The sequence below is a fragment of the Athene cunicularia genome, assembly GCF_003259725.1.
Source record: "Athene cunicularia isolate RWA chromosome 5 unlocalized genomic scaffold, athCun1 chr5_part1, whole genome shotgun sequence".
NCBI lineage: Eukaryota > Metazoa > Chordata > Aves > Strigiformes > Strigidae > Athene > Athene cunicularia.
Genome location: NW_020799101.1, coordinates 35990203 through 36009842, shown reverse-complemented (window position 1 = coordinate 36009842; position 19640 = coordinate 35990203). Strand labels below are relative to the sequence as shown.

The following is a 19640-nucleotide window of genomic DNA, read 5'->3' as shown; positions in this document are numbered from 1 at the left end:
AGATAACACAATGATAAAAGCAGACACTGCGAATTTGTCAAACACAAATAATTTCTGACTTAATTCCTTTCCTTAACATAGCAGCTGGCATAGTGAGGGAGAAACAGCTGATGAGATACGTTATAACTATATTAAGACTTCACACTCTTGAACATGACTTTCTCATAAACAACTAGGGAGAAATGATCCAAATCAAACTACTGTATGATAAACATGTAACTAGTAGAAAAAGCACATTTCTGGATTTAACAACAGGGATGTCCTTAGCAAGTTTAGATTTTTCATTATTATGCTTGTATTTCTTCATAAAAATGAGGAAAGGGAAAGGAAAGCATTTGTGAGACACAGTCAAACTTCCCATACCTTTCTCTGTATAGAGGAAGAAACCCTGCTTAGGAGCACCACAACTCCTGCAGGTCCAGCAGATTCCACACAATATGTATTAAAACCATTTTTCCTTATGCTATAAATTAAGAAACTACTTATTCAAAAGAAGAAGTTGGAAGAAATGAAGAAAGATACTAGAAAAAATACAACACAGCAGTGAAAGCTGGGGAAACCGTGTGGCAGCAACAACCTTTATGCTAGAGCCATTAGGTGCTTTAAGGTTCATATTTTACTGGTGCCTAAAACTCACTATTAGCTGCTTCAGAAACTACCATTTCACCTCTTCAACCTTAGAATGTGAATGAATTCAGGGGTTTTGCATATTTTGAATGGTTCCCAGAGTACTACCCTCAGATTCGGAACTCTATCTAATACATGTCATTTGTTTAAGTCAAAGGTTCTGTGAAAATCTACTGAGAAATGCATTCTTCAACAGTTTTCTTGAAACTAGATAAAATCCCCTAATCTCTGACAACTTTATTCCAAAACCAAAAGTAACACCCAAGATTTCTGCAAGGAAAGCCAAGAAAATACAAACTCAAAACCAGTGCCCCTTCAGGTTTAACACTAGCATGAATAACCTTAATGAAGAAAGGAAGACAGACACATGTGTAACTACTAGCTCTTCTCTCTCCATATTTCTTCCTATAAACAAATGTTAACTCTTCTTTAGAGGTATTGTATATTTAGACAGACCCAGAGACAAACAAATAATGATTTTTTAAATTGTAAAATTACTAAGTGGTACTTTTTAATTACATCAAACAACTCCTCAGACCTTCCCAAGTTATCTTTCATTAACGTCAGATGTCAGATGGCTCTAAAAATAACTACTTATATTAAGCAGCATTTTGTATGACAAAATAATCCTCTAGCTTTGAAGCAGCTGAATCAATTGTTTGCATAAGGTAGAAAATTCCTTACAGCCTTCTCTCTTATCACTAAAACAACTTCCTATTCCTGTTGGTTTTAATATATACACATATGGTGGATCAAACTTTAGACTAGGAAAAATTCCCATAAAACAAAGAAAAGGAATTTTCAAATCTGAATTCTTAACTTTTGCATTTTTTTGGTTTGGTTTCATGTTCAAGTATGAAAATAAAAATCATATATATTCAACTTGAGAATTTCCATTTTCATTATCTTTGAGTGTTGATTCTTTTTGCCCATAAAACTTGCATGCGCATGGTAATTTACAATACATCACCACAAATGAAGAACAACTTGGAAGAAAAAATTAAAAAGCAACTATCCATTAATACATGAACACTATGAGCTATTTATACTTCTGTTTTCTCTTTGGACAATATTTCACTTTCTTAAGTTACCAAATTTTTTCTGCAAACCCACTTATGTCCAAATAATATCCTTCTCTTCTCATCTGATTATCATTCACTGTCTTCTGAGCAGTCTTACTTTCTCAATAGAGCTATGAAGTTTCAGTACTTACTTGCTCTGAGAATGTTCTCCTTGCTGCTGCACCGAGACTGGACCTGCAGAGAGAGCACAGAGTCTATGAGCTAACAAGAAGTTAACAAGAATGCAAAATACAGAGATATAATGGGCAAGCTCCTGGGATCTAAGACAGAGGCTATACATATTTTCAGCAACATTCTTACATACTCTACATGAGATAAGTATATTTAAGCAAAAGGGTTGTAGCTGATGATCAGAATCTGGTACAAGCAATTTGATCACACCCCATATAAACAAGATAGTCTAAGGACAGTAATAGAGTAAAATCAAAGAACAGAGTAGTTAAAATTATGTGTTAAACTCCAGTTTTAAACAGAAAATCTGTATTTTCTTAAACAATTGTAATTACAGTAACTATGAATCTAGGTCCTGTTTTATTAGACAAAGCATTAACATAACTAGATTATCATGACCTCCTTTAAAATTCTATTATTGATATTTTCAGGTATTATAGAAAGAGTTTAAAATACTCAATTTAGATTATGTTGATTCTGAAGAGATTTAATAAGACTTCTTTGCAATTGTATAAGTAACTCACAGTTGTACAAACAGCTCTTGGCTGGAGCCAGATAAATTTACTCAGTTGTTTCTGTTTGGTATGTATGAATTTTACAGTGCAATTGTACTTCAGAAAGTAACCGTGTGAAACTGATAACTGATTTCTCAACAAATCCTGCTCCTAGATGCTTAGCTGCCACTGTGCTATTCCAGATACATTAGTCTGCCTCCAGGGAAATTGGAGGATTCACATTGGTCTAATACTCTAGCAGCACTGCAGTTCCATCTGTATACCACGCAGATTTAAAAAAGAATTATTAAAAAAAAACCAAAACAAAACAGTCCTGTAAGCACAACACAGTTTAAACTTTAGCTATACCAAAGCATCAGCTCTTGTTAATTCTTCTAAGTTTGGAATGATAGCACATTGTATACCAACAGCGAAGTTACAAGTTTTTAAATGAACTAACTTGAACAGCAATCTACCTTCTGGCTGGTCAGCTGACTGAACTTGTAACACTTGAATAAAAAGCTTTTTGTGTGGACAAACCCCCAGCTAAAGTAAACTTCACAGGAAGACAAACCTCTAAGGGAGTATGAATGGAATCCTTCTCTTTCTAACTTTACTGATAAATGTATTGTTTAATTTCAGCAAGAGGACTAATAAAGTAAAACCATGTACACATGGTGAAGGAAATGGAATAGCACAAGTGACGTGAGGGTGTAATTTCCCTGCAGAACATTTGTCTCTGCTGAAAAAGGGAAGGAGTGAATCCAGATTATCTTTCAAACGACAATTTCAATTTGCAGTTACAGAAAAATAGCCTAGAAAGGGAATATGTATGATTGAAAAATTGGTAAAGAATGGTACACACTCAACCCCCAAAAAGCTATCTTCAGAAAGGAACAACCATTTAAAGCTGAAACCGACTGTACCCAACTTCTAAACCTCTTTCTTCTGTTCCACAGCAGCTTGCCCCAAATGTATATTCACATAAAAAAAATTGAATTCTACAGCGCAACACAGTCTACTTATTGTAATGGAATAACTTATGGAAAGTAATGTTGCAACTTAGAGTGGGTTATGGTGTCCTTCCCTGAAAAAAACTGTTGTTTTAAAAAAAAAAAACCAAACAGAAAAAACCCAAACCCTCCCTCCTTCCCACCAAAAATACTATACAAGAAAACTGCAAACAAAATATTAATGATGCCCAAATTTGGCCCAGAGTTGTTTTACCAAATTTCAAAGGTGTAACATGAACTCTATTTGGAAGAAGTAATTATTTACCTATAATTTACCAAAGGACAAATCTGGACCAAAAAGATGGTATAATGGTAGGAAAGAAAGCACAAAAGAGAGAGAGAGAGGCACAGATTGAGAGAGAGAGAGAGAAGCAGGATGAACGTGGCAAGGCAGAAGATGGTGTGTGCAAAAGGAGACATGGGCCTGTGTGTAAGACTACTGTTTAAAATGGAAGAGGCTCTCTTATTTCTCACTGAAAACCATATGAAAAGAGAGAACGAGGAATGGGCCTGCTGCAAAACAACCAAGCGATTCAGCAAACTGTGGAATGAAACTCAGTGAGATAACATAGTCCTAAAGAAAAAGGCAAAAAAACCAAAAATACAAAACACAAACATTTGAAACAATCTACTAAAACAAACTAAGTAAAATATGTGATCCAAAGGACACAGATAAAAGCTACTAGAGAAGGAGGAAAAATGTTAGCAGACAAAGACAGTGCTAAAGAAGTAAAATGGAAGTCAAGAGAGAGTCTTCAACAAAGTGGAGGAACAGAAGGAGCCCAAACCCATAGCGCAAAGCAATGTTTGCGAATGGAAAACAGCTCCTTTGAGCAGTAATAGTTACTCTCGAGTTGTAGCCTCTATTCCTCCTCAGTTCATCTTTAAGCCCTTCCAACCTATAGTGGAGCTAGTGTATGGACAAAAACAAGAGATTTATAATGAACAGAGCAGCTGAGATTTGCAGATCAAATCTTCTAATATAGAAAACGTGCTGACAAAGTTTTGCTCTTACAGTGTCCAAATGACAATGGTAACAAAAGACAGCTGGCTTCACACGCAGCCTCTTACAGGTCATTTTTAAAATTCTGTGCACACAGAGGACTTTAAATTTACTTTTTGATTTCTTACACCCAGCCTACAGTTTCCATGTTATCACTCACCTGATGGGCAACATATGCAGTATGAGAAATAATTTGCTTCCCACAAATTTTAAAAGCAGCTGTGGAAGAGGAATCCATGATAATAAAATAAAAAGCTTGATCAGCTAGGCTTGATTGTTTCCCAACCTATGCTCACAGCTGCAGAATACAAACCATGTTTTAACATAACTGACATCAAAATTAGTTATTACATAATACTTCTGTTTAATATGAATTGCACATTAATATCCTAAATGTTATTTTTAAACAGAACTGCAGTAAAATATGATTTTGAATAAAACCCACCAGTTTTCTAACACATACAGTTTTAGCAGCAATGGAGCTTTGTATATACGGGGTCATGTACTTTAAGTGCCTTTTATCATATTCATTATTTGTATGTTTTACTACTTGGTTAGTTGTGACATTTACGAAAAATCTGTATTCTTTTCACAGCTACTGCTAAGTAAAGAATCCATATTACATTGCATATAGTACCATGTCTGACTGGGGCAAGTGATGAGTAGTATTATTTACTATATTTTTTCTCATTCACAGGCAGTTATGAAAATAACAACCTATGGCTGTCTCGCCTTTCACAGGGAAAGTATAGATTTATTGTTTGTCCATTCTACAGCCTCTTGGTGCACAATGTACCTTGGCAGAAGATACAGTGGGCTACCAGCCAGGACCATTCCTGTACATAGTTCAGGCAGAATGTAACCAAACCCAAAGCATTCAATTCACATTACTCTGCTTTTTAAGCAAACTGGATTTTATGTTCTTTAGGATATAATTTCACCATGCTGGAATGTAGAGTAAGCTTTCTCCCATAGGCTGACGTAGTAAATAGAATGTGAAATAAAGTGCTCAAAAATAAATTAAGGGAATGGTAAAATAAAGAGTCCTGCTGACAATTTCTATCTATCAATCATGATTGGTCTGAAAAATGAAATCAATAACTGCACTAAATTGGACTTATTTAAAACTACATGATATGTTTTGCTGCAAATAAAAATCAGTCCACAAAAAAATTTTTTACAAGAAAAATAGGAAAAGACACAAAGAAAAGTTCATGCTACAAGTGAAAAATTCATGTGAAAAATAAAGAAAAAAAGAAAATTGAAAAACCCTTTAACACTTTACCATGACTGTTAGGAAGGGTTAGAGAAAGTACTTACCTTTTTAAAGTCATAACAAGATTAGCACAGAGTATTAAGTCAGCTCTTCATTATGGGAGGTACAATTAAAAGCCATTGGTTATAATAAAACAAGTTGCTACACAGAGATGAAGAGTTTCCAGCCCAATATGAAAAGCTAACTCTTATATGGGAGTACATTTCAACTCAATTTTACAACATGAAGAACAATTCAGAACAATGACATCAAAACATGAGTTATCACCAACAGAAAGAGCCCATTTCTCAGGAACATAGAGCCTGCAGGAGGCTAACCCATAATCTTTATCACTTATGGGAAAGCACGTTGCTCCACTTTTCGGAAAGCATGCAGAATGTGGAACCACCAGCAGAAACCCAAACATACATACAGACACGAGGACTCAGGTACAGCAAAGGAATGAGTTCGCCAAGCTGTAATGAAGGAAGCAGGGTATGCAAAGCACAGCAGCCATTAACAACTTAAGAACTCTTCCTCTAACTGTCTCATGAACAACACCAGGCAGGCCTGCTTACGAGTGAGTGCACCTACTGCAACTTACTGGTGGTGAGAAAGTGCGGAACTCATATAGCTTCTCCTTGAAACTTCGCAGTTTATGAAGACAATTTATTCTCTGTGATGTGGGAAAGTATACTGCTGCTGCTTTTTTTTTCTACGTGTGATTTATTAGTAATTACATGACCTGAGTTCTGCACAATATACTCTGTGCACATCATTTGAATGGTCTCTCAAATACTTGCCTGCTATAAACAGATTTCAAATGACATATGACCTAATTTATAAATGTAAGGGTTTGCATTGTGTCTCTTGCCTAAAATACCCTTCCCCCCCCGAGAGTGCAACATACATTAATCCATATCAGTAAATAAACACATAAAACTAAACCATGAATAACAATGTCTCAAACTGGTGCAATAAACCTGTAAAAATTGATTTTGGCCTGTTATTCTAAGCAATATACATAAGAGCAAACCAAAAAACGTAATGAAATACATGGGTTGGTTTCACTAAAAAAATTGTTTTAAATAAAATCTGAAGAACGGAGAATTGCTTTGATTGAATTACTATGGAATATAAAAATCAAGTTGTTAAAAAAATTTAATGGGAAAAGTGTTATCTGGAATTGTATACCTCATAAAACGTTCAACAAAGTATTTGAGGATTAAATAATTCTATTACAAAATGCAATCTTCCTATTTCAGGAACACATTCCTATTCAAAAAGCACTTTTACATCGAGCTGAATATGCAAGGTCTTAAGAGTATGTTTTATGGCCAACTGAATTAGGACTAAAAGTCAGTTCAAAACCACAGAATAATTTTTTCTTATTATGCTGAGAATACCTCTGACAGGGAAAGGAAAGTGAGCTCAAGGAATTTGGTAAATTAAGTAGCAGACATTACTCATTAACACATTTTTAAAAAGGAACAGCACTGTTGATGGGACTCACCTCACCAAAATTTAAATATGAATAATATAGTATTTTACACATGGAATTACTCATCTGGTGTCAGGGGGAAAAAAAAAAGCAAAAAATCATTTGAAGCCAAAATCATTTTAGTGGTAGATTTTTACCACTTATTATATGTTATGCTTGGTAGAATGGACACTGAACAAAAATAATCTTCAGATCTTGAATATGCCTTTATGTCTTCATCTATATATTACTGAATTCTCATTTCTGAGGTTTTTCCTAGTCACCTACACTTTACATAAAGAGATTTAATTCTGATCATTTCCCAGTAGACTACAAACATGTGGAATTTTATTGTCAGATTATGGTTCATCCTAACTACTGTTCAAACAGGATGGTGGAAGTGGATTGATGAATACATCACAGGAAATCGAGGGCTGAATTGATTCCTTTTACAGGAGCAGTAAAAAAAAATAAATATTATCCAATATTTGAAACAAAGTGAAATGTAAAGGCAAGGGACAGTTTTCTGGGATAGGATGCTGATTAGTAGTTTCTCAACAGAAACTGACCTTATCCTGGAGATGTAAAATCAAAATGTTTATTACTAGAAGAGGGTTCAAACAAAATCTTACACACCAACTGAAATTGCAAGTTGAACATCTCACTGAATGACAAACCAGGAAGAACTACTATACATACAGCAAAAAAGGAGACAAAATAGTAAAGTGCTGGTTTGAAAGCTAATGGGAAAGCAAACTTGCTACTACAGACTGGCAGCATAGGCTTGATAGTTGAGAATAAAAAGAGGCAAAGAGAAAGAAAGTGGGTTTTATTTCTTCAGAGGAATTTAAATGAAATGCTTATGCTTTATGAGAAAGAAATATGAGCTGGATTTTGTGTTCCTAAGAGTATGGGACAGCATACAGATATGCTGTATGAGTAACACTGGGAAGACAGCATGTTTCTGATATTTTAGGGTGTGTTCAGGGCTCATTCAAGATCTTACTGGTTTTGTTCAGAGAAGCAGTATTAATTATAATACCCAAACATGTAAAGGACATGCATCTTGTGTAAGCTAAAGCCCATAATCCAGACGTAAAAATTATTGCCAAACAATTTGTGCACAAACTCCAACAGATATTTTTAACCTGTGCTAACAGAAACCAAGTGGGATTTGTAAGACACAAGAAATCTCTAGGAGCACTGCACTTGGGAAAATCTAAAGTTCCACTACTTGTATTACTAGCTGTGAACAAGATATTTGTTTGAATTAAAAACTTAAAAACATTTGCCAAATGCCCTGGAAATATTCCCCAGTTTGAGAAGTAGAGAGTGTAAACAAAGGCAAAGAGAATAAATTTTCTTTCCAAAGAGATACAAGAGAAAGAAATTCCTGTTGTCCTTGTTGTTTGCACAGAAATGGGATTTATTTGTCTATTTTCATACAATCTCACACCCTGGCAATTTGATTGATGAATCTCTTAGCCTTACAAGTATGTTCTAGATGCCTGAGTTATATCACTTAGCCTTACAAGTATGTGCTAGATGTCTGAGTTATATCCTATCTGATCAGCATTAAGACTTTTTAAACTCCTTTGTCCATTCCAATTCAAACAGCTTTTTAAGCTGCTGTCAATAAGATGGACTAAAAATACCTAAGTGATGTATAGAAATTCTTGTCCTCAAGCACACCATAAATTACTCTCTAACTCTTGACATACCCTAATAAGGCCGACATTTTAAAAAAGTTCTATTTTGATTACAAGTATTTTGCTTTTAAATTAAATTTCAACTATTTTCAAATTTCTATTTCTTGACCCAGCACAGCCAATTTCAATGCAGCATTAAAACAATGAAATTTCCACAAAATGCAAAAAATGGAAACTATTTTTCTTGAATGGTACAACTCTCAAAATCAGAATTTTAAAATAAATTCTTCATTCAATTGTAGTTAAACAAAACTAGCAAGTAAGCGAAACACAACATTTAGGACATACCACATCAATGTTATATGTGCTACTCTTATTTTCCTTTGATATGTAGGCATTATGATTTCATCATAATGATTTTCAGCAGGGCTTCTGCATGAGACAAGATAAGGCTATTTAATTTTAATCTCCCTGTTCAAAAACTAGTTTCATATTTTACTTAGTAAACATTATCCAAACTCTTCTGAATGGGGAGTTTAGTTCTTTATAGATTTCTGTTGTGCTTGGTTCTACAATATAAAATGTCCTAATGCACATGAAGAAATTTATTTTTACAAAATCTTTGTGAAGCAGAGAGATGAACTGATTTTACAAATGGGAAACTGAGACCCAGAGACATCTAGATTAAATTTAACTTGACATGCCTACAACTGGATTACAGAATGCAAAGCCCCCTCAGCTGCTATTAATTTCAACTGCATTTGGAGTGCTCAGTATGTGTCTCAAGAAGGACACACAGAAAATCAGTACCCCTGAAAATGGTGTAAGGAACTTTTCCAAGATGAAACATCAATACAGAGACAGAAAATGCAATATAGTCTTCCGTGGTACCCATTCAGGGTTTTCTGCTATGACATCGTGTTTTCTGTTCCAGCAGACAGTTGTCTCCTGAACAGAAAGCAGGATAGCTGTAGTCACTGTTCACCACATCTGCTACAACTGGGAAACACAATTCAGTTTTCTTAATATCTAGTTAGTGCCAATGTTTGAATAAATGTTGGTGGGGAAGGCAGATGGCCTGTTTAGAACTTTTAACTTCTGATGCTTTGGTTCCTACCTGTTCCAAGGCCCATGGGCCTCCATGCCTTTGAGCCAAGGTCTGTGGGAGTAAAAAAGCATCTCTCCTTTGACCTTCAAAGGATGCTGAATCAAACTTACACTTGCTAACAAAGTCTACAGACCAGATTTCACGCATACAATCTCTCTCCCTGGAAGATGATTAAACAGGTAACTTTCCTTGCATTTCTATGTTAAAAGAATGTGAAAACAGGAAAACAGAAACAACAAAACCAAAACAATGATAAGCTTCAAAAACCACCAATTGGTTGATCAGTGAGTGAATCTTCAGGCCTAAAGAGTCAATAAAAGGCCATCACCCAACTTCTTAAGCTTTTAAAGAGTCTTTAAAGTTAAATTTCAGCTTTTTCTAATGGCATTTGCCAGCAATTTTAGTTGGGACATTTTTATAGTTATTATCATTCTAAAGCAAATGGTTGGACTACTTTTTTAACTATATGAGCAAGAATAAAACTTATGTTTCCCCATGGAGTCCAATCAGAATTTCTGCACTGGCATTAACTCCAAAGTAGTTGACTTTGGTTAAGCATAACATTTTTATTCGAGCTAGGAATATCTAATCTGAGGGGCTTCAAGTACAAAATCAGAAACTAATAAATACAGGTAACAATAATTATATATGTGGTGTATATTATATTCACTGATGTATACAGTATTCAGCCAAAACCCCAGACTTGTACACTTTCAAATATGAAAATCAATAAAGCTCTTTTAAATTAAGGTTCAAACTAGGGAGCAACAACAGTGAGGAAAATAAAGCTTCAGCGTGTGAATCCATATGAACAGTAAATACCAGTACAGTGATATTTACTGTAGGAAGAGATAGGTTTCTGCCTTTGTGTTGACAAACACAGATTATATTGCTGTAAGGAGAATCCTTAAAGTGAAGTCAGATTTGTCATGGATGAATAACATTTCAGCAGTTCATAAGCAACTGAAAGGAGAGGTTGGAACTGAGCAAATGCTGCCCTGAGAACTATACTGTTGAACTTGTTAGAAATTATTTTTGAAAGAAATCAGAAATACAAACGTGGGAAGAGGATTTGCATTTAGGATTTTGCTTTGAGCCTCTAAAGCTCAAAAGGGTGATTCCTTTAGTGCTGCCTTGAATTTGACAGTCTGGATTGCAAGGTCTAGTGCAATGGCAACCACCAGCCTGCCCACAGCAGGTATGTGCCTGAGAAAGAGAATATTAATTTGGCTGGGCTTCTAGCAGCACTGAATCTTGGAAACTCATAGAAAAGAAAGGGATGTGGAAAATACTGCGAATAAGGACATTCTTTCTCCCCTCCAACTCTTAAATGAAAAACCGTATGGTAATTACGCTTAGCAAAAAACTTCTTTCCATGTTACAAAACTGCATTTGAAAAACTGGAAAAATAGGAAGAAAATGTAGAAAGCACTTACGGGATCCCGCTGACATTTGATCTGTATGTTACTGGTACTGACACTGCTATGTATGTAATTTGATTTCCATGTGTTAAAACAGACACTGTATACTAGAAATACATGTAGATTAGGTCACACATATGGCATTTTACATCACCAATTACTCCAAAAGACATAAAACCAATATAACAGAAGCTTTTATCTACTCTGATTTATTATTATTTCAGACTCTAGACAATTTTTCCACAGATTCTATTACTCAAGCTAACTCTGAAGAGTTAGATTGCTTTGGGAGCTGAACCTAGACAGCAGTTGCACTGAGTGTTATTACTGGTGTAACAGAATACAAACTAGTGTCTGGCTTCTCAAACAAACTGATTTAGGTAGTAAAACCCAAATAAATACAAAACATTATATGCAGGTGAGTAGCTTGCTACTGTATTAAAAAGAAAACAGTGGTTGTCTAGAAAGAAAATCTCACAGTTATATCTAATCAAGCCAGCTTCAATTCCATACAGTCCAAGGTATGGTACAGCCAAAAAACAGAAAAAAACCCCTTGCTTAAATGGATGTAATTATAAAAAAATAATGACAAGACTTACTTTGGGAAATGCAAATGTAGATTACATACATGAGTCAAAAGTATAACCAATCAAAAGGAAAATGACATTGATAACTCTCTGACTTGATCTAATTTGTTTCATAAAGGTTTGCACAACTATACCATAAGGCAGGGTGAAATGTCTCCCTATTTTGTGGAAGAAGAAGAAAGGGAAAAATTCAGAGATAGAAATTTAAAATTGAGACATAAAGGCTCATCTTATCTTGAAATAAAAAGCAATGAACTTTAAAGTTCCAAATGGGGAAAGATGGAAATAATTTCTGTATTACTTGATTTTTGAAATACAGAAATGTATACAACATTACCTGGAAAATAGCTGTGACTGTATCATTCAATTTCTTAGTGCCTATCCTTCCTAATAGACACTTTGAATTTTATTTATTCTTTCTCTGATAAATGCAGAGCTGGGAAGCATTTTAGCAAAATAAAAATCAACAAAAAGCATTACAATTTTGGTAAGTTGAATAGAAAAGGTTTAAGCCAAAATCTGCAATATGAAATGAGATGCTGTTCAAAATCCCAGTTTTTACCACTCTCCTGAATGTTAAATAGTTCTCTGTAAATGAACTTAGTGTTTGAACTGAATAGTAAAGAACAAAAGCGTAAGTGCAAAACTTATGAAAGGATAGTTTTGACAGAAGTCACAAGGTAAGTACCATGCACAGAGAAACTGTAGAACTAAGTAAAATTTGCTCATATTTTGAATATATGAACTAAAAATGGATCTGAGATTCAGCTGTGGGCAAATGAAAGTAAATTGTATTTGAAGTACAAATATATTAACATTTTGTAATGAATTATTAAAAATTAATTTTATTGTGAACATCTAAGGTGGCATTCATGGAAGTTATTCAGGTGTACCTTGATCAGATTATTGCAATAATCTACCCTCCTTCCTGATGTAACTTGAAGTTTTCCCATACTTTCACTCATGAGCTGTCATGAATGCCTTTCTTGACATGACATCTAGTTTTTGGGGCAAGAACAATTCTCTATTCTGGTATGGCAGAGTGAATGCTACAGAAGATATCTGGTGCAGCTACTGATACCAACAAGACGAATGAAGGTAGAACTAGTAAAGCTATTTTCTATGAATAAGGAAACTAGATAATACTTTTCATAAATTTTTGCATTTTAATGTACCCTGAGGAAACCACATTTTTCTAAAAGTTAGAATTTTAATCCATTAATTTTTCTTAAGCTTAGAGTAAGGTAGTAAGCAAAATGCAACAGGAAAAATGTAATTCTTTAAATGGCAATAGCCAAATAGAAACTGTTGACCTCTTCCTCATGTTTGAAAGAGAAATACATAAAAATTCTAATTTTACTTTAAAAAGCATTGTTCTATTAGCAACTGCAAAAAAAAAAAAAACCCACAGAAAATCAGGACTACATTGTACCAATATAATTAGACAAAACCGAAATGATTAGCGGATCCTTATTGGCTGTGTTATGTTCATTTATTTCTGAAGTGTAGATATCACAGATACATTTTTTTTAAATCAAGATATTTTCCTGTTTTCAAGCTGAGGATCTTGTTAAGGACATCCCTGGAAAGTTAAATAAAGCCATGTCCATAAACAATATTAAAATCTCATCATTCCCTCTAATGAACAGAGTGAATTTGGAAAAACATGATTTCAAATTTCAAAGAGGATCTCTACAAAGCATATGTGGTTCATAAGACAATGAGATAGGCAATCTCAACTTCATGTAACAATTTTTCTTCAATGGATTAGCATATTTATGTCACATGTAAAGAACCAAATTCTCTATCTGCTAGACTTCTGCTTGAAAGCAGAGATGAGAGAAGAACCACTTATATTTACTTCATTTTGTCTCCCCTTAATTGTCTAAGAGCAATCTTTGTTTGGGCCATAAGAGTGATCATGTGTTAAAGGAAATAAAAGCACAGGCCTACTCTTCTTGGTCATGGTCTTCCATCCCCTGAAACACTTTTTCACTTGAAATATGTCACCTTGTGGTTGTAAGGGTTGAATGAAATTCTCTATATTGAAAAAAACCCAACCCAACCCGAAATAAAAATCTCCAGCTGATACATAGACCAAAAAGCTTACAAAGCAAAAAGCAAAGAATAAGGAAATCCTGTTCCAGAAATTATTGTGTGACTGATTTATTTTGTGCTTTCCCTATTTGTGGGATATATTCCTATTATAGAAGTTAATTGATGCAACAAAATATAAACTTTGTGTCACTCTAATGAAGTTTGTACATAATATGTTTTCAAAAATGTACAAGTCAAGAGCATAAATATTGAGTACAAACCCAGCCTAATAATCTGACCAATAACAAAATCATATAATTCACTAATTATACTGGAAGTCCAAAGACCACCTGTGGTGTTTCAAATCTATTTACATTTCTTAGAATTATGACATAGCTTTTTTGCTGTTATTCTAATGATCTTGAAAAAAGGTGCTAGAGACAGACATTTAAAAATACGCAATTTAAGTTTCAGAATTTGTATTACAATTTGCCTTTATATTAAAATATTTCCATAATTATAAAACTAATACTGACATGAAAGCATTCCTGGGTGCCTAAGAATTGATGGAAGACCTTTTCTGTTATTTGACAAATGCACAGTCAATTATCACCGTTGAATTAATTCTTCTACATTTTTTATCTGGCAAATCTGTGTCTGGGAAGTTTTAAATTATAGTATCAGAATAACTCGAAAATTGTATTAGTTGTCTCACTGGCTCAAAAGATAGAAATATTTTAGAAAAAATACGAAGAAACCCAATTTTAAAAAAGGTTGACAAAGTATAATGGGTTGCCACATTTTAAAGTCAGTACGAGGAACTTGTATAACTTCCTGGAGCCAGAAAAGCCTTCTGGAAATTCGTGACACAGAATTTGCAGGTAGGCAGCAAATTCAAAATGCTGGGCTTACTGTGCACACATTAAGGATGCTCTTGAAATAGACTGTCAAAAGTAGTCCCTCTGCCCTTTAATGGTTTACCCACCCTCAAATCAGTTGTGCTGTGTAGTGCAGATTTACAGTGGAATTTACCAGCATATACCTAAAACTAAATTCTAGGTTCTATGCTGGTGGTAAACACCTGAAAGTCAGAGTAACAGTTCCTGGTCTTTCAGCACTGCTTTTTATTCAAACTAGCTTAAGTAGAAGGAGAAACAGACTTCTTACCCAGCTTTAGTTCTAAAGAACAAGAGTCAGTAATTACAACATTTTGTAAGGTATACTATATAGAACACTTTTACTTAGAGCACTTAAAAATCTTCCTGCAGTCTCTGAATGGGCTTCTGAAATCAACTACCTGTTCCATGAAACAGTATTTCCTCTTATTATCTGAATACTGTTGATACTTAATTCCCTGCACCGGTCTCTTTGTTCTTGTATTATCAAGTGAGATAATACAAGCCTGTTGTTTTATTAACAAGGCTAAGTAAACAGTCATATCCTATCAATCAGTACACAGCCAATACATATGCCAAAACTATTTTTATGGAAATAATGTACTTTGTGGGAGAGATCTTTCACAACACAAGGCATCATGTTCCAACGACTCCATGAGTCTAATTAAAAAATATGACAAGTTACAGATCTGAGTGTTTGTCTCTCTGAAAAACTTTTTTTTTTTTTTAGAGAGCAGGGGATAGCACTGCAGTAAACATTTCTCTGCCACTATGTTTTCAACAAGCAGATCAATAAGTTTCCTTCATTACGCTTTTAGCCAAACACATAGCACATGCAGAAGCCAGAGAGGAGGGAGAGAAAGAGAGAGAGAGATATTGATGCTGGTAATAAAAAGTCTGAGATACAAATGAAGATAAAAAATGGGGCCATTTCATAATACTATCTAAGAGTAATTTTATAAATTAGGAGACTATGAATGTTAATCAGTCAATCTGTTAGTTTTACATTGTGTACAGTATTTTTAAGATACAAGCTGAAGTCAGACTCAGACTACTTCTAAAAATGTAAGTGAAGCCAGTCTGATTTAATAATTTCTTAATAAATAAATTACTATGTTTTGTAACAACTGGATAATAAGTAAATTATATTACACACATACTATACTGCACAACTGCTAAGTCAGCATAATTCCTAATTAATATTTCTACTCTGAAAAATCATTTAAGTAGTCTTGCTAACATTTACAAAAATTACAGACATGAAGCTAACTGGTTTTCATGAAGAGGGCAAAACTTTGTGAAATTCAAAGAGAATATTAATTTATATTTTATTATGATACCATTTTAAAGTGTTAAAACTTTACTCCTCTTGCCACACAGGGCTAACTTTTTAAAGGCTCACTTTGATTTAACTGAATTGAACCAAAGACAGCACCGCATTCTAGACAAGTGGAATTGTTAAGGTGCTGACTGGGGCTAAGTAGATATATAGTACTGCTACCCTATAATGCCTGGAGTTAAACTATGAAAACCTTTCTGTAATTAAAGGGAAGGAGAAACTTTTAAAAACTTCCTGCCCATTCCTCTCTAATAGGCATCAGCTGACTACATCCACAGTTTCACCAGTGCAACTGGTAACAATAAAAAGGAACGGGTATAAAGAAGGTTTTCAGAATTATTGGACTCTGAGATGAAAAATAGCCTCTACAAGGATGTTTTCTATGAAAAAAAGTCAGGCCAAAAATTCTACCTCAAGTTCTTCACAATGCAGAATACACAGATCCGAAGTTCCTCTTCTGCTGGAAGATTTTTTTTAGTTCTTCAATCAAAGACCTTCTATGTAACAGTAGAAGAAACCCCCTGATACTACACTCACTTTCATATTTGGTAATCTTAGCTCTAGGAGTGCAAATTAATACAATTTCAGAGCTTTTATCAACAATTACAGTTGTAAGGAAATTTTTTATGATGAATCTGCAATGTCTATTCCTGAAAACCAGATTTCAGAAATTGTTTATATCAGGTTATCTTTTCTATTATCTTTGCTATACCTTTGCCAGAAGGCACGCTCAGCTGAATTCCCACAGCATTGATTCCATTTCTCTCGTCTATGTGTTCCTGGAGTCCTCTGAAGGTCCAAAGCTATTTGATGATGAGTTGGACATACAAAACCAAGAGCTTGGTGCTTAAGAATCAGTTTACGAAAAATATTCTATTGGAATAAGTACCATGGAAATAGGTGTAGACACAAGAAATAACCTTGAGATCCTATGAAAAGTGTGGTCCTTTTTTCCCCCTGGATTTGAGACATTATGCAATACATTACTCCTTTTCTTCCCCTTGATCAAAACTAATGTAAAGGTTTTGGACTCAACAATACCTTGGTTTGGGAGATTTTTCTATCATACCATTTAGAGGTCATGATGTTTTTTACTCATAGCAGCCTTTCCTGTTTTACCAAAATAATGTCAGATCACTGAACATTGCTAGACATGCATCCTGACACTAAGCTGTATTTCTGAATGAAAAGTGTCTTACAAAGTTAGAAACTACACTACAAATCCTTTATGGACCCCAGAGAACCTCAAATCCCTCCTTGCCTCTTCAAATAGCTACATTAGCCACAGAGCTCTTCAGTTTGAACTGACTTGTTCCTTTGGATCTGTCAGTGGCTCAAACGGTCTGTTCAAAAATACATGGTGCTATCCTGCCACCAGAGAAGAATGTATCCATCTTTTTTTTTTTTTTTTTTTTTTTACATCTTCAGTTAGCAGTTTAAAAGAGGGCAGTCTAGGTCTTGTACTGTGTGTTTCATAAGCATGAAATTCTGACCAGATGGAAATTTTTTAACTGCTTCAGAAGATTCAGTTCAGCAGGCAGCCAGATTATCTGTATTTCAGAGATGAAGATCTTCCATTTGGGCAGAGTATAAAGGACGAATTGCTTGCATAGTCTCACTATGCCACCTTGATACTTCAGCTAGCAGACTCTTTCCTAAAAATTGCAAAGTCAGCCTTTGTCGACACTGTTCACTAAGTTTTCATGCACTTAATACTCCAATTTTCTTCTTCAGTTGTGGTAGAATCTAACTATTCCAAGATCACTAATTGGTACTACAGCATGATAGTTTCGGAGAAGGCAAAATAGTTTTTGGAATCTGGTCAAGCAGGAGACCCACACATGTTGACCAGTCACCAACCACAGTACCTTGGTTTGTATCTTTTTCAAAGGCCATGATCCCTCCAGAATGTGAAATGGGCCTGAAGATGCAGACAGAGCAAGAGTCTGGTTTCCCTCAAAGTGGCTTATTTACTTCATAATCCGTAATAGAATGTTCACCACTTCTGATGATGTGAACTATCACAGTTGGATTCTTTGGAAACAAAGTGTCACCAAGCTGAAATATCTGCTGTTCCAGTGTTTTTTCTTAATTTCATATGGATCATTCAGAAGAATGGCTGGTTGAGCAAGGATGGCATCTGTCGCATCTGTAAGCACTAAACAATTTCTTGCTCCTTGTATTAGCTTATAAAGAAAGGGTCTTTGTATATGTACAAAGTACAGTATTATTTATTCCACATTGGTGTTTTGATGACAATCATGATAAAAACATTGAGGCTTTCATATACAGTAAGAAGACACAATGAACTGCAAAATATGTACTAGGTGCTTTTAAGAAAACACTTGATTAAAATGATTTGTGTCCTGGTGAAGCCAGACAGCAATTATTTATCTATGACAGAAAAAGTGATAAGCATCTTTCTTCTTAAAAACTTTTTAATAAGATCTTTTGCCTGTTTATACACTGAAACTAGAAAAAACCTTTCTATTACTAAGGTTAAGGAAGTGCTAGGGAATGATTGCTTGAGAAACTGAAGCTTTTGAGAATGAATTAGACGTGTATCAGCAAGGTATTGCTTACCCACAGATCTTCCTGCTCAGGGACAAAGTGACTGAGTAGCTGAGCTCCTTTATGTTCACATTTTGTATGATGCTCATTAACAGAACATTCACATCAAGTCTGGAACTTGTCCCACAGTGTGTGATAGAGTGAACTGTCATCTTTTTATGAGATCTTGTCAACCTTAAAGGATTCTTTTAAAATACAGAATAAATAACTGTATGTGCTCAAGTTTGATTTGGTATTGCAGAAAACCTCCAATTCATCTTTTTGATACTCATCCATTAATCAATTATAATAATATCCTGAGGGCTAATCTTTACACAGTGGATCATGGCATTAATTTGACAGCATTTTATAAATTCTGTTTTTATCCCATAATGTTGTGAATTCTAGTTTATCTTAACAGCTCCTTTTTCTTCCCCAACCTAATTAAAATTGAATGTATTTTCCTTTTCAATTCTTGCTACTATGCTTTATTATAGAAGACTAGCATGAAACCGACATGGAAGTATTTGCAATTGTATATTCATTTTGTCAGGTAGTGACCCAAGCCAGAGCTTTGGGAATTAATAATGAACTTCAGATATCATAAACCCATCTATATCTAGGCAGGTAATTAGTAGTCATAATATGATGGCCATCTTTACAGAATCTTTCCGGTTTCAGTGACTGAAAATGGGTCAGACTAACCAATGAAGCATTTTGCAGCCTGGACATCTGTAAGTTTATTATTTTCATTTTAATGTAAGAGAAGATTAAGGATGTTTTTATTATATAATTTATGCTCATATGTTGTGTAGCAGTTGCCTAGCTAGACTACATATCATGGTGGTCCCAGACCAGTACAGTCATTTAAAACTACACTGAACATGGTTGCAGATCGATCATGCAAAATCTGCCCCCCGCCCCCCCT

General features: G+C 34.6%; 1 protein-coding gene across 15 annotated transcripts in view; it reads right to left on the bottom strand.

Annotated features, from left to right (window-relative positions):
• The window catches only part of GPHN (gephyrin), a 220963-nt gene that overhangs the window by 50826 nt on the left and 150497 nt on the right, over positions 1-19640 (bottom strand). For all 15 annotated transcript variants that reach the window (XR_003398497.1, XM_026849618.1, XM_026849622.1 and 12 more), the window contains one exon: positions 1841-1883. Coding sequence is in view for 14 of the 15 variants with exons in the window: in XM_026849618.1 (XP_026705419.1) it covers positions 1841-1883 (43 nt within the window). In the remaining variant the exon portion in view is untranslated. The remainder of the gene's footprint in view (positions 1-1840; positions 1884-19640) is intronic.